At 45.4% G+C, this 14,465-nt stretch overlaps 1 protein-coding gene across 6 annotated transcripts; it reads left to right on the top strand.

The window, feature by feature from the left end:
• Positions 1-1,632: 1,632 nt before the first annotated feature.
• On the top strand, positions 1,633-14,198 carry LOC123092779 (zinc finger BED domain-containing protein RICESLEEPER 2). Of its 6 annotated transcripts, none has more exons than XM_044514604.1 (4): positions 1,633-1,930; positions 3,321-3,620; positions 9,363-11,470; positions 13,811-14,198. In XM_044514604.1, the coding sequence occupies exons 2-3, from the start codon at positions 3,323-3,325 to the stop codon at positions 11,465-11,467; spliced, it is 2,403 nt and encodes an 800-aa protein (XP_044370539.1). In that variant the 5' UTR covers positions 1,633-1,930; positions 3,321-3,322; the 3' UTR covers positions 11,468-11,470; positions 13,811-14,198. The 6 variants fall into 6 exon arrangements, with proteins under 6 accessions (XP_044370539.1, XP_044370538.1, XP_044370537.1 ...); XM_044514603.1 differs by having other exon boundaries at positions 9,360-11,467; XM_044514602.1 differs by having other exon boundaries at positions 9,360-11,470.
• Positions 14,199-14,465: the final 267 nt, after the last annotated feature.

Genomic DNA, 14,465 nt, shown 5'->3' with positions numbered 1-14,465 from the left:
GCCAGAGCTTCCAATGTGGTCGGATCTAAAATAAACCTGAGTTTGATCGCGGAAGCTCCCAAAAAAGCGCCATCTTGATCTCTACACACCACCGCCACCGCTCCATGACCACCTGCTCTTCCTACTGCTGCATCTGCATTTATTTTGGTCAGTCCTTCTGGTGGTGGAAGCCACCCCGATGGCTGAATAACAGGGACCTTGATCAACTTCGGCGCCTTCTTCTCTATGAACTCAAGATCATTCAGAAAAAAGTTGATAAAAGAATGTGTGGAAAAAGGAGTTTGATAAATGTCTTCATGGATCACTTTTCTCCTAGCTCGCCAAATCGCCCACAGTGTCACCACCATGCGGGTGAATTCTTCATGCTCCAGCTTGTCATACAACGTGAAGACCCAATTCTTTGCGTTCATCGTCAGGTTATCATACATGCAATCCACTGTCTCTTCAGAAGATAAAGACCACACACTTCTTGCCATTGGACAGTCTATTAGAGCATGTTTCCATGAGTCAGGTGCAGAACAAAGGGTGCAGATCCGTGTTGTGGTCATATTACGGTGGTGTAAAACATCCAACGTTGGAAGAGACTCGTGGCACAACCTCCATAAGAAAATCTTCAGCTTGGAAGGCACTCTCAAACTCCACAAAGACGTCCAAGCCTTCTCCTCTACCATTATGTTTGAACGACCGCCGACTTGCTCCAGGAGTGCCTCTCGCTGCAGTTTGGTCTTCAGCAAAAATCTGTAAACTGAAGCTACTGAAAACACACCTTTGTCGTCTTCCCCCCATGCCCAAAAGTCCCGCACATGCCTGGTACACAGCGGTATTCTGAGAATTATATCAGCATCAGCAGGGAGAAAAACAGTTCGCACCTTATCTTCTCGCCAAATAGCAGAAGAACTATCGATTAATTCCGAGACTAAATGAGGTTTATCATTAACCAAAGACACAATTGGTCTCATCATTCCAGATCGAGGGATCCAATTTTGTTCCCATATTTTTGTTTCTTCTCCCGTCCCAATTCTCCTTATAAGACCCCCTGATAGAGCATCTCTTCCATCTAAAACCGCTCTCCAAATTTGAAAGGGATTATGTCCCAGTTCCGCTTCTAGTAGAGATACATTTGGGAAGTATTTGGCTTTTAAAACTCTCGCGCTCAACGTCATGGGAGCTTGAATCAATCGCCACACTTGCCTAGCCAAGAGCGACAAGTTGAAAAGCTCAATATCCCGAAAACCGAGGCCTCCCAAATACTTCGGTTTAGTGCACACATCCCATGATATCCAACAGGGCTTCCTTTTCCCCCTCTTGCTGCCCCACCAGAATTGCCGGATTAATGATGTGACACTCTCACATATGCCTTTGGGTAGCCTGAAACATGACATTGAATATACAGAAATCGCTTGAGCAACCGCCTTTATTAGTACTCCCTCCGTCCCAAAATAAATGACTCAAAAATGACTAAATTTTGTACTAATTTTAATACAAAGTTGACACGTTTTTGAGTCACTTATTTTAAGACGGAGGGAGTACTTCTTTCCCTGCATAAGAAAGTAACTTCTTCATCCATCCCTTGATCTTTTCCCAAACCCCAAACCTGGGTCCAGTGGATATACGGGCCCTGAACCTAACCAAACCCATATCTGGAACTTGGGTCGGGCCTGGAGCTCGCCACCCACGACGAACCCACCTACCCACAGATCATCCAACTCCACGCCCTAACCCTACCCTACCCTACCCGGATCCCTGTCTGCACCGGGCCGCTGCCGCTGCTGCGGCCGCATCGCCGACCTCTATCTCCGGCGCGGCTGCCGCTGCCGCTGCCGCCGCATCGCCGGCTTCGATCTCCAGCACTCCCGATTCTGCCCTGATTTGGATTTCTTCACCTGCTCTGCGTTCTCATCTCCGACGGAATTTGAGCGTGCTTGGAGCAGTAAGCGACGCGATCCCAGTACCCTTTGTTTTCAGTTCCGAATTCCGTAGCTGTCGGCTCTGTTTGCTGCTATGGATGTGTGCTAGTCCTTGTCGACATGTTCCGCTGCTCTGATTTTTTGTTTCTAGTAAGAGAGTTGGGGTATAACTGGGTGTTAGTTTCAGGGGAAACCGTACCAAATTAAGTGTGGAACTGTTAGCAAACTCGAACCAAAAGTTCATGGCGATCTACTTGCCATCCTTTTTTTCCTGAATACGCAGCGCGTCATTTCATCGAGAAGAAAGCGCAAGCGACCAGACTTGCAATGATTTACAATGAGCACTGCACCCGCCAATCCAGATTCCGACTGAGGTTGTGGTTGTACCATAGGACGGCTCGCGTTCGGGACTGGCGCAGTGTTTAGTATTTTGGCTGCCAAATTTAGTGACGAAACCAAGCATACTGGCGCAATGTTTAGTATTTTGGCTTCATGACAGCTGGCATACAAGTCCAGAACATCGACTCCAGGGTTGCACCACTGTGCCTAGAGGAGTCGTCTAGTGGACGGCAAAACCCAGCTAGAACTGGGGAGGCGTCGTCCAGTATGCACCGATAGCAACGTACATCATGCTCCGGAAGTCGACACTCTGCATAGAGGATCAACATTTCTTTTGCCGCTGCCAAGCGTTGTCGGCAAGAGGATCAACATAGTGAACAGAGGCTTTGATATTGTCGACTCCGGCTGCAACCAGGCAGGGAAATAGGTGAATTTTTTGTCTTACAGGCCAAAATCCAAAAGCCATAGTTAATCTTAATTAAACACCCCCTAAGTGCACGCCTAGGCACACTTTTTTCTTTCACTTGTTGGCTGTCACTCAGAGAGGTAAGTAGAAATTGCCGGCAGTTGTCGTGTTAAAGTGAGCATCACCTACAGGCCAATGCTGCCGCCATGCCAGAGTACCACCAGTATGTGCCTGGCAGCGTGGGGACCAGACACACCTGCCAGGGGAAGCTGTTTGACCGCACTCAGCCATCCACTGAGAGCGTGGGGTCGGATGAGGCGATGCTGCAAGGTGAGGCGAGCAGGGCCGCAGGGGAAGGCCCCATCTCTGTGGCTGGCTGGCTGGCAGTGGCCCATGGCTAGGATGTGATGTAGGGGTCGAAGGCCCGGCCTGTGGCGAGGATGTGAGGTAGGGGTCGAAGGCGTGCATCGGTTAGTCATCTGCCTGGCAACGCACCACATCCTTTTATGCTTCTCTGTAAAAAATCATGCTTACAAAAATGTTTACTTTCCTGTGTTCAAAGTTATATCTGTAGGTGATGTTGCTTCTTGTGCTTTATTCCTTATTTATCTACTCTGCAGTTCAATCATATGCTTTGCTAAAAATTGATTGTGTCGTATCAACTGCAGCTATGGAAAACATGGATGAGCATGACAGTGATGCTAATATGCCGTTAGGGATAGATTCTGATGGAGCTTCTGCCTCCAGATTCAGGAAGAAGAGGTCTAAGGTGTGGGAAGAGTACAAGCCTATATATATAAATGGAGTGATTCAGAGCGCGGAATGCCACTACTGCCATACTCTCATGAGCTGCAAAGGTGCTGATGGACGTTCCAACGGAACGAGCCATTTATGGCGACATCATAATAATTGTCGAGCAAAAGAGGGATTTGACCTGAGCGAGCTGCATGATACAGACTTCCCTTATGGTATGTTTATGTTGTTTCTTTTATGCGTCATAATTTAGGTAATTGAGTAACCGATGCATGTGTATGCATTGAGGTGGATTATGCTAATCCCAGTTGGTGGAACCACTTTGCATAATATGCTGTATGTAAATTGTGTTGTTTTAGGTCTCTTACAGTGCTATGGTATGTCCATTCGGTAGAGCCACTTTTGCATTCGTTGCTGTTTGGCTACATGCTTTTGTTAAAGTTGGTGCAAACATAGTTTAATATCGCATCCATCTATGAAATATGTAACAAGAGAAGACGGCTATCTCTGTACCTGTACATAGGCAACTATCCATATTCTTAACTTACAGCAGTTAGTTCAATCTTAATCTGTTTTTCCAAACGAGACACTATGTCTTCCACAGGACCTTGCAAAATAAGCAGAACACAACACCGTTAATTACCAGAAACTGAACCTTATTGATTTTTGCCTACAACAACAACACCAACAACGAAGCCTTTAGCCCGAAACAAGTTGGGGAAGGCTAAATCTGAAACCCATAAGATCTCGCAATCAACTCATGGTTCTGGCACATGGATAGCTAGCTTCCAAACTCTCCTGTCCATGGCTAGTTCTTTGGTGATATTTTTGTCCTTCAGATCTCTCTTTACGGACTCCTCCCATGTATGGTCTAACCCAACCTCTCTTAACATTACAACACGCTTTAGCCGTCTGCTATGCACTGGAGCTTCTCGAGGCCTGCGCTGAATATGCCCAAACCATCTCAGACGATGTTGGACATACTTCTCTTCAGTCGGTGCTGTCCCAACTCTACCCCGTATATCATCATTCTGGACCCGATCCTTCCTTGTATGGGCACACATCCATCTCAACATGCGCATCTCAGCTACACCTAACTGTTGAACATGTCACCTTTTAGTCGATCAACACTCAGCGCCATACACCATTGTGGGTTGAATTGCCGTCCTATATAACCTGCCTTTTAGCTTTTGTGGAACTCTCTTGTCACAGAGAACGCAAGCTTTGTGCCACTTCATTCATCCGACTTTGATTCGATGGATCACATCTTCATTGATATCACCATCCTTCTGCAACATTGGCCCCAAGTATCGATGGTGTCCTTCTGAGGTACCACCTGCCCATCAAGGCTAACCTCCTCGTGCCTAGTAGTACTTAAATCGCACCTCATGTACTCGGTTTTAGTTCTACTATGCCTAAAACCTTTCGGTTCCAAGGTTTTTCTCCATATCTCTAAGTTTCTATTAACCCCCATCCGACTATCATCGACTAGCACCACATCATCCGCAAAGAGATACAACATGGGATATCTCCTTGTATATCCCTTGTGACCTCATCCATCACCAAAGCAAAAAGACCGGCCAGGGAGTAAACAATCTTCGTTGGAACATTACGTGTGCAAAAGTACTCTACAACACCAGCGTAGCTCAACGAGGAGTCTCGAGTCCATTGTGGTGCGCAACATCACGCCCACCAGCTCGACGAGTGCATGGCGCACATTCACACTGGCAATAGGGCCATCAGAGGTCACCAGGATGGGAGGTTGCAGTAGTAGCAGGTCTTCTCGTGCGCACCCACTTGCATCCATCTCGCCGCCGCGCTAACCATCGTCTCTGACCGCTCTGGTTGTTCCCGGTGCCGCTGAACCGTGATGCCTTAAGTCGTCGCCCGCCACATGCTGGAGCTCATCACATCAGGATGAGTGATTGGGGATGGGTCGTCGCATGGCCAGGGCTCGTCGGCCATGCGCAGGTGCCATGCGATGAGCAGGGAGAGTGGGGGACGGAGCGCTGGGGCACCGGGGCTTGTCGGTCATGCGTGGGCGCGACGTACGAGTAGGGAAGCGACGGGGTGGAGGTGGTGCCGTGGAGCAGCAACAAGTGATGTGTCATTGATATCTGGTTGCCATGCCGTCATGTAGGGAGAGATAAAATGAATCAATTGAGGAGGCAAGGGGGAGATTAAGGAAGGAGGTGCATATGACAGGTGGGCCCACGTAGTAAGTGAGAGTAGTTTTTTTAGGCTGGGATCACCTCTTTCCTATTACACCAAACAAGATTTTACTGTCATAGGGTCGGGATTGACTAGGATTGATAAATACAGGGTGCTAATTTCAGGGATTAAAAGTTCAAGGTTCGATTCCAACTACGCGTACAAAGTCAAGGTTTAAAATAGACTTTTCTCCCTACCACATGACATTTTGCGGTATCTTATCTTAGGCCTTCTCCAAGTAAATGAACACCATATACAGGTCCTTTTGCTCCCTGTATCTCTCCATAAGTTTTCGTACCGGGAAAATGGCTTCCATGATCGACCTCCTAGACATGAAACCAAACTGATTTTTGGTCATGCTTGTCATTCTTAAGCGGTGCTCAATGACTCTCCTATAGTTTCATTGTATGGCTCATCAGCTTAATTCCATGGTAATTAGTACAACTTTGAAGATCCTCTTTGTTCTTGAAGATTGGTACTAATATACTCCGCCTCCATTCTTCTGGCATCTTGTTTGCCCGAAAAATGAGGTTGAAAAGCTTAGTTAGCCATACTATCGCTATGTCTTTGAGGCCTCTCCACACCTCAATGGGGCTACAATCAGGACCCATTGCCCTGCCTCCTTTCATCCTTTTTAAAGCATCGCAGACCTTAGACTCTCGGATTTGCACAAAACGCCTGCTGGTATCATCAAAGGAGTCGTCCAGTTCAATGATAGAGCTCTCATTCTCTCCATTGAACAGCTTGTGGAAGTACTCCCACCATCTATGCTTAATCTCCTCGTCCTTTACCAGGAGCTGATCTGCTCCGTCCTTGATGCATTTCACTTGGTCGACATCCCTCGTCTCCCTCTCTCGGATCTTGGCCATCTTGTAGATGTCCCTTCCTTCGTGTCTAAGCACTGGTAGAGGTCCTCATATGCCCGACCCCTTGCTTCACTCACAGCTCGCTTTGCGGCCTTCTTTGCCACCTTGTACTTTATGTTGTCTGCACTCCTATCCAGGTGTAGCCGTTTGAGACAATCTTTCTTCTCCTTACCAGGTATCTTTAGCTTCGCTTCTACTTTAGGGCACTCCAAACTCCTTTGAAGCCACCTTACAAATGCAAATCGCCATCTTCATCCACATATTGCCTGCATCACCTCCTTCCTCCCAAGGGCCCTCCTTAATGACCATCTCCTTGAAAGCCTGAGCTGCCTCCTCCTTGAGCTTCCACCACTTCGTTCTAGCGACTTTGGCACGCTTATCCTGCTGGCCACGAATCCGAAAGCGGAAGTCAGCCACCACAAGCTTATGCTGAGGGACAAAACTCTCTCCAGGTATCACCTTACAATCTAGGCAAGCATGTCTATCTTCTCTTCTCGACAGGACGAAATCAATCTGGCTAAAGTGTTGACAACTACTAAAAGTCAGTAGACGTGATTCTTTCTTTCTAAAGAGGGTGTCAGTTTCGATCATATCGTAGGCTAGAGCAAAGCTTAGGACATCTTGTCCTTCTTGATTCCTGATGTGATAGCCAAAGCCCTCATGCACCCCTTCAAAACCTGTGTTAGATGTACCCATGTGGCCATTGAGATCTCCTATGAAGTGCTTGTCGCCAATAAGTACACTCCTAACCATGTCCTCCAGACCTTCCCAGAACTTGGTGTTCTGATTGTGACCTACTTGCGGGGTATATGCGCTGATAACATTGAGAATTAAGTCCCCAACTACCAGCTTGACCAGGATAATCCGGTCCCCACTCATGAAGTTCTCATTTTGGCCTACTTGCAGGGTATACGCGCTGATAACATTGAGAACTAAGTCCCCAACTAGCAGCTTGACCAGGATAATCCGGTCCCCATGCCTCTTGACGTCTACCACCCCATACTTGAGACTCTTGTTGATCAAGATGCCTACTCCATTTCTGTTTGCAGTTGTCTGCGTGTACCACAGCTTGAAGCCAGTGTCCTCCCACCTCCTTCGCCTTCTGTGCTCTTCATTTGGTTTCTTGGACGCAATGGATATCAACACCTCTCCTCACCGATGTATCAACTAGCTCCCGTAGTTTACCTGCTGGGGACCTACGTTCCAGCTAAAACCCTACAGGAACGTAGTGCATATGATAGCTGTAGGGTAAGGACCCGCTTAGGTAGCTGGAACGTAGGGTCCCTAGCAGGTAAACCCTACAGCTATCATATGCACAGTCCTAGATGGCAGTCATGCATTAAGCAATCAAGCTTCTAATACATTAGTGATATTAATTAAGGGGTATGTTAATAATATCTCAGTTCAACAACTGATGGCATACTTCAAGCAGTCATGTTGATTGTACCAGCTATATCCTTCTTGCTGCACTTGATAACTTAATGAGAAAATTGAATACATGGTTACATTCAGGATACCTGGCACATTGTTCATCTGCTAGATCAGTGATTACAGGTTACAAATTCGCATTTTGTTTGGCAAGCTACAATTAAATTATAAATAAGATTCTTTACACGACTATACATAAGATCTACAAAGCGCGGACACGCAAAAACAGCTACATCGGCATCCTAGTATGGGTGGACACGGCGATACGCGTATCCTGCAGTATCCCATCTTTTCCGAATTAAAAAAAACTAAATAGGGATATGCTGTGGACACGGTGGGGCCTCTTGGGGCCTCTGGAGGCCAGTAACGGCCCTATGCAAACCCTACTATTGGCAGGTTTGCACGCATGAGCGCCACAAAAGGGACGAGCTGCTCCAGGCTCCAGCGACTCCGCCACTGCCGCTGTTTTCCACAAGACCAGCAGCCTCTCCTCCCGACGACAACCATGCTCAAGTAGGTAACCTCAATCTCTTCATCTCTTTGTGACTCATTTTTTTGCTGTTGAGCTGCTGCTGCTAGCTTCCCCGTGCGGCCATGCCATTGCTGCTTGGGTTTTTGATTAGCTGCATGCTGTTGTGCTGCTTGAATGCTTTTGGTTGGGTTCTTTTCTTCGTGCTGCTGTTGAGCGTTGACTGTCATTGCTGCTTGCTGTTAGGGAGCATGGCATCTGGGAGCGCCGCCGCCGGCAGCCAATCGTCCGTGGGTGAGAGTGAAGGCTCCTAGTTATCATGTTATGAGTGGACTGTGTTATGCTGTCATGTTGTGTCTACTGTCTAGTGTGTACTATGGTTTATTTTTGTAATACCGCGTCATGTTGGGAGCTTGAGATTGCCAAACCATACTGCACTTGGGAGCCAAATACATTGGACATTTGGAAAGCAAATGTCTTTACTGTTTTCATGTTCTGTACCACTTAAGATTATGTCTTCTTAAGTTTCTAATACTAGCATTTGATGTATTTTGCAAGTTGCAATGACATGGGCCTGGAGGACCAATTAATTCAATCATTGAACACTTGAGAAAAAGGAGACAGCAAATGGGGCAGTATTCTGATCTCATCTCAGTTTCTCATTAATCTTTTGTCTTTAACTCCTTATTGCATGGTGTATTTTTAATTTATATATATTCTCCGTATCCCGGTGTGGCTGTTTTTGGAAAATGCCGTATCCCGTGTCCCCGATGCGTATCGCCGTGTCCGTGTCCTCGTATCCGTGCTTTTTAGCATAAGATTTGGATCTTTATCATTAGGTATGGGTAATGTGTTGTGCTTTAGATTTTGTTGTTTACCACTTTACTGTAAATTAAGGGTGCAAGCAGCAGCTTTATTATAAGTTATATCTTTAATCTTAAAGGTATATTCTGACTAACTTATGCGTTATTCATGCATAGTAGGTGTGAATGACATTGATCCAGTGAACCAGATTCTTCCAGAGCCACTTGATGACATGAACTTGGTAAATCATAGTGAGAACGGCAGATTGAGATCGAAGGTATGGATGGACTTTACACCTGTCTATGTTGAGGGGAGAATCCAGGGTGCTGACTGTGTCCATTGCCACACACGACTTAGTGCAGAAAAGAGTACATGCGATTTAAACCAACACACTCAGACTTGTTCAGCACGGGCTGGAACTAGTGTAAATCATCAGAAAGATGGGCTTTTCTTGTCCAGTGTACCAATTTTTAAATCTAGGGTGAAGGATGAACTTTTACCTGCCTTGACAAATGGTAAGGTTCAGATTGCAGAATATGCTAGCAGGTTCCACTTGGGTTATAATTCTAGTGACAAAACTTGTCAAAATCAGCACATTCTGGCTTTACCAGCAGACAACATGACCCCAATGGAACAGTATAAGTCGTCTGCTCGTACTCCAGATGTCAAGATCAGGAAATTTGATCAAGAAGCATCTTATCAAGAGCTAACTAGGATGATAATAATGCATGGCTATCCCCTGTCAATTGTGGAGCATGAAGAAATGAAAAGATTTGCGAAGGGCCTTAACCCTGTGTTTAACATGGCTTCAAGCCTAGATATGGAAGAATATTCAATTCTGCTGTTTCAGAAAGAGAAGTCTGACCTTAAGGAGAAAATTGCACTTTCGTCACGACGAGTTTCGTTATCAGCAAGTGTGTGGGTCCCTCATGGAGCTGATCCCACAGTAAAGTACCTGTGTTTGACCGCGCATTTTATTGATGCTGAATGGAAGCTTCAAAGGAGAATAATCAAGTTTGGTGTGCTTTGGTCCTCACCTTCTGATTTGGAAAGGATGATACACTGTAAGGAGGCTTGTGTGCTAGAATCTGAGGTTGGGGCGTATAATGTCATATGGGAAGCTATAAGAGAGTGGAATCTTGACAGGAAGCTTTTCTGCTTGACATCTGTAAGCGAAATAAGAAACAGTGGAAGTATCTCAAAGCTGAAGGACATGCTTATACAGAGGAACTGTCTTCCTATTAGAGGTGAGCTATACAATATTGCTTGTGTGGATGATATGGTTGACAGCGTTCTTTCGAAAGGGCAACCATTGCTTTATCGTGTCGGTGATCTGCTAGAGAGATTTATTCAAGCACGTGCATTTTCATCGCTGACTCAGCAGCAACTTTTGGAAGTTGCTAACGATGTTGATATGAAGTGCCCCCATGAAGATGCAAAATGGTGGCATAAAATTTACTTTAGACTTGAGGTTCTTTTGCATTTCAAGAAGTTACTTCCCTCTGAAGAATTTGTATCTGTGGAAGAAATGAAAATTGTTGAGCCTATCTATAAGATTTTGAGGGTTTTCTATCGAGTCGTTGAAGTAATGTCTGGGGCTGTTTGCCTGACAGCAAATATGTACTTCCATGAAGTATGGAAAGTTAGGACGATTTTGCAAGAAGAAGCATGTACTGAACACTCCGACGTTGCTAGCATGATTAGAGAGATGCAGGAAGCATTCAATGAATATTGGGCAAAGTCGTACTTGTGGTTGTCAGTGCCTGTTGTTCTTGATCCGAGATTCAAAATTACTTTTATCGATTTCCGTCTTAAACGAGCTTTTGGCACTGATGCAACAAAGTATGTAAATGATGTAGCTGAAATAGTGAGGGAATTGTTTCATGAATATTGCACCCCCGTGGATCAGCTGAATGTTAAGACTTCACATTGCGAAGTTCAAAATGTTGAAATAGATGGATTTGACAGTGATTTATTGGAAGATTGGGATCAGCATCTTACTGCACAGACAAGGAGTCAACTATTGTCGGAGCTTGACAGCTATCTTGAAGATGGTCTTCTTCCACGGAAGGATGATTTTGATATTCTAAACTGGTGGATGAGTCATTCTTCGAAGTATCCAACCCTCTCAAAAATGGTGCAGGATGTCTTGGCAATGCCATCATCTGCTGTTCACTGCGAGGCAGCATTCAGCAGTGAGGGCCCAGTAATTCATAAGCAGTGGAGCACATTAAACATCAAGACAATTGAAGCACTTGTGTGTACCCGAGATTGGATTAGCTAGGTGGTAAGTTCTGCACTTTGGTTTTTCTATTTACATACTTGCTGGCTTCGTTGAGACCCTAAAAAGAAGCATGTGTAATCTTATTAGACCACAGCTTAATTTTGCATCTTGACTCGTAAGAGAAACATCAGACAGACTTTTAGAAGTCTCATATATTGGTTCCATTTCCTATTAATAGAAATTATGCTTACAGTATCTACCATAACACGGCAACATCAGCAACAGAACACCTCAAAAACAAAAGACACACAGGAGTAACTAAGAGACGGGAAGGAAAAACTACTGCAGCGGCGAAGCAGTGCAAACTGGAGAAAACAACGCCCAATCCTTGTGCCTTCATGAGCCTGTTAGTCAGAGTCCATGACGTCCAGCTCTTCCCTGCACAAAACACTTCAGATGTGACGTGTCCCAGCAGCCTTGTGCAGAACTGCAGCTCCTACCAGGCTACCATGCGGTCGACTTCACCTTCAGATTGTTCACCAGTTAAGCCAATAACAAACCTGAAACACCACTGTGGTGGGATCACAGGGCCATAAAGATTGAAAACAAGCTGAATTCCCAGCCTTCCAGATACCCCATCACAGCGGCTACCCCAATATTTGGAAGTTTCTTCATACTTCCCCTTAACTCTCTTAGCCAAACGTTACTACAATGGTCGGCGCTATGGGCTGGGCAGTTTGCTCCAACCACACAGCTGACAACATTCCAAATAAATCTAGCCAGGGGCAGGTAGAGTAAGTGGTCAGTTAACTCGTCACCTCCGCAGGAGTGAAGTGCATCCTAGGTCCTCGAACTATTTCAGAGGTGTCACGGAGGTCCTCAAACTATGAAAAGTGTCATTTAGGTCCTCGAGGTGCAATAAGTGTGTACATAAGTGACACATCTGAAATAGTTTGAGGACCTATGTGACACCTATGAAACAGTTCGAGGACATAGATGGCACTCGAGGACATAGATGGCACACACATTGCACTTCAAGGACCTGGATGACTATTTTCATAGCTTGAGGATGTGACACCTCTGAAATAGTTCGAGGACCTAGGATGCACTTCACTCCCGCAGAAGAGACAAGCTTTTGGGCATACACCTCCCCTGTGCAGCAGAACATCTCTGGTAATGATGCTTCTCTTAAGCACTAACCAGAGAAAATTTTTGACTTTGCAGGGGGAATTTGCATTTCCAAAGAAGCCTAAAAGGGACCTCCCAACGTTCTGCATTGCCAAGTAAAAGGATCTAGAGCATGATTGGTTCGATGCCAAAAGTTGGCATGCCAATATTTGGGAAATGCCAAATGTTGGCTAGTGATTGGTTGACTACCAACTTTTCTTGCCAACCTCACAAAAAGTTGCCAACTTTTGGCAGCTTATCATTTTGCCAAATGTTGGCTTGCTGAAGTTGCCATCAAAAGATAGCACAATGTTCAAGACCACACCCTCACATATGTTCAGCAAGCTGTTCCATTGCACGTCTCTTTCCCCAACTAGATCTCATTGACAACATAAGCAATGTAAACCACTTCCAATCGCCTCATTCACAATATTCCGCGGGTTTGTAGAAAGTGGAAATAGCCTAGGGAAGGAATCAACAAGGCTGTTATTGCGCAGCCAGATATCCTTCCGAATGATAGTTCTCCTCCCATCTCCCACCTTAATCCTACAGCATGACCAAAAGAGAGGTTCACTTCCATATTCCCTTGCTCAGCTTAGCTTGCCTACTTGGCACATTCAAGTCGGAGGCCAGGCAATGGCTAGTGGCTAGGGGTGTCTGAGTTGTATTCTCCAGGTGTTCCCCTTCTTAGGGCTTGTACAAACTCTTCTTTGTACAAAGCATCGAAACGCAAGTCTTTTGCGCTTTCTTGTGAAACAAACTTCCATGTGCCCTTGCCAAAAATGAGAGCCCCGGGCTTTTAGTGATGACTTGGCCTAGAGAGCAATTGCTTAAATACATTTTGGACAGAACTTCCTGTCAAGGCCCAGTGTCATTGAATAACTAACATAACCACTCGGCTAGCAAAGAGATGATAAGCACCCCGACCCTGGTTCTTTGGCATACATACCTTTGTCCAACCAGCCAAATTATTATTATTTTGGCACATATTAAGTTGTGGCTAGATTGCACAAGGTACTCCCTCCGATCCAAATTAATTGACGCAGCTTTAGTACAACTTTAGTACAAAGTTGTACTAAAGCAGCGCCAATTAATATGGATGGGAGGGAGTACTACTGTTCAAGTAAAATCATCCAGTTGCATACAAGTGCCAGTTAGTTTATTAAATCGTGCTTCTTAACTCCCTGGTGGGGATGTTTTTCTAACATGAGAGGTTTTCCATCAATAATTTTGCAGGCTCCATGTTATGCTACAGAATGCTCTTCATGGAGAGAAGGCTATGCGTTGTACAAATACCCATTCTTCTTCTAACATTGGAGGATGCTATTGCTAGGACGACTTACTAACGAACCATTCTGTTTCCGTGCCGGACATAGTTCACAGCGTCTCAAACATTTCTGCATTCCTCTCTCAAACAAATGTACACATCGGCTCGTCGCAGAAGCTTGTTCTTGGGGTGTATCATGCTATGTTGTTCCCTGTGTTTAGATCTGGGGCTCCTGCCCAGACGCTCGCGTGCAGTGCCTATGGTTCGCTCTTGTTTTAACCTAACGAGGATCAGTTGTGTAAATTGTATGGAAGACATTCGCTGTTCAATTTACTAGTGGCCATTACGTTTGCTGGATATGCTGGGGAAGGTTTTTTTTTTTTTTTTTTTTTTTTTTTTTTGGAAACATATGCTGGGGAAGGTTCTGGTGTGGTGTGAATGAGATGGATGTTGTCTGGGGCTGATAGCATCGTGTGGAAACTTGAGCCCTCCATAGGATCCCTATATAAAGAGATTCAAATATGTGCCCGTTATGACGTTTTCTGAAATTTGCAAAGCTAGAATCCCGGCTAAGGCCTCCTTTGGTTGATAGCGTAAAAAATTCATAGGAATAGAGAAGTCATA

This window comes from Triticum aestivum, chromosome 4B, assembly GCF_018294505.1.
Source record: "Triticum aestivum cultivar Chinese Spring chromosome 4B, IWGSC CS RefSeq v2.1, whole genome shotgun sequence".
Taxonomy (NCBI): Eukaryota; Viridiplantae; Streptophyta; class Magnoliopsida; order Poales; family Poaceae; genus Triticum; species Triticum aestivum.
Note: the sequence above shows the minus strand (reverse complement) of the source record. Positions and strands in the feature narration are given on the sequence as shown.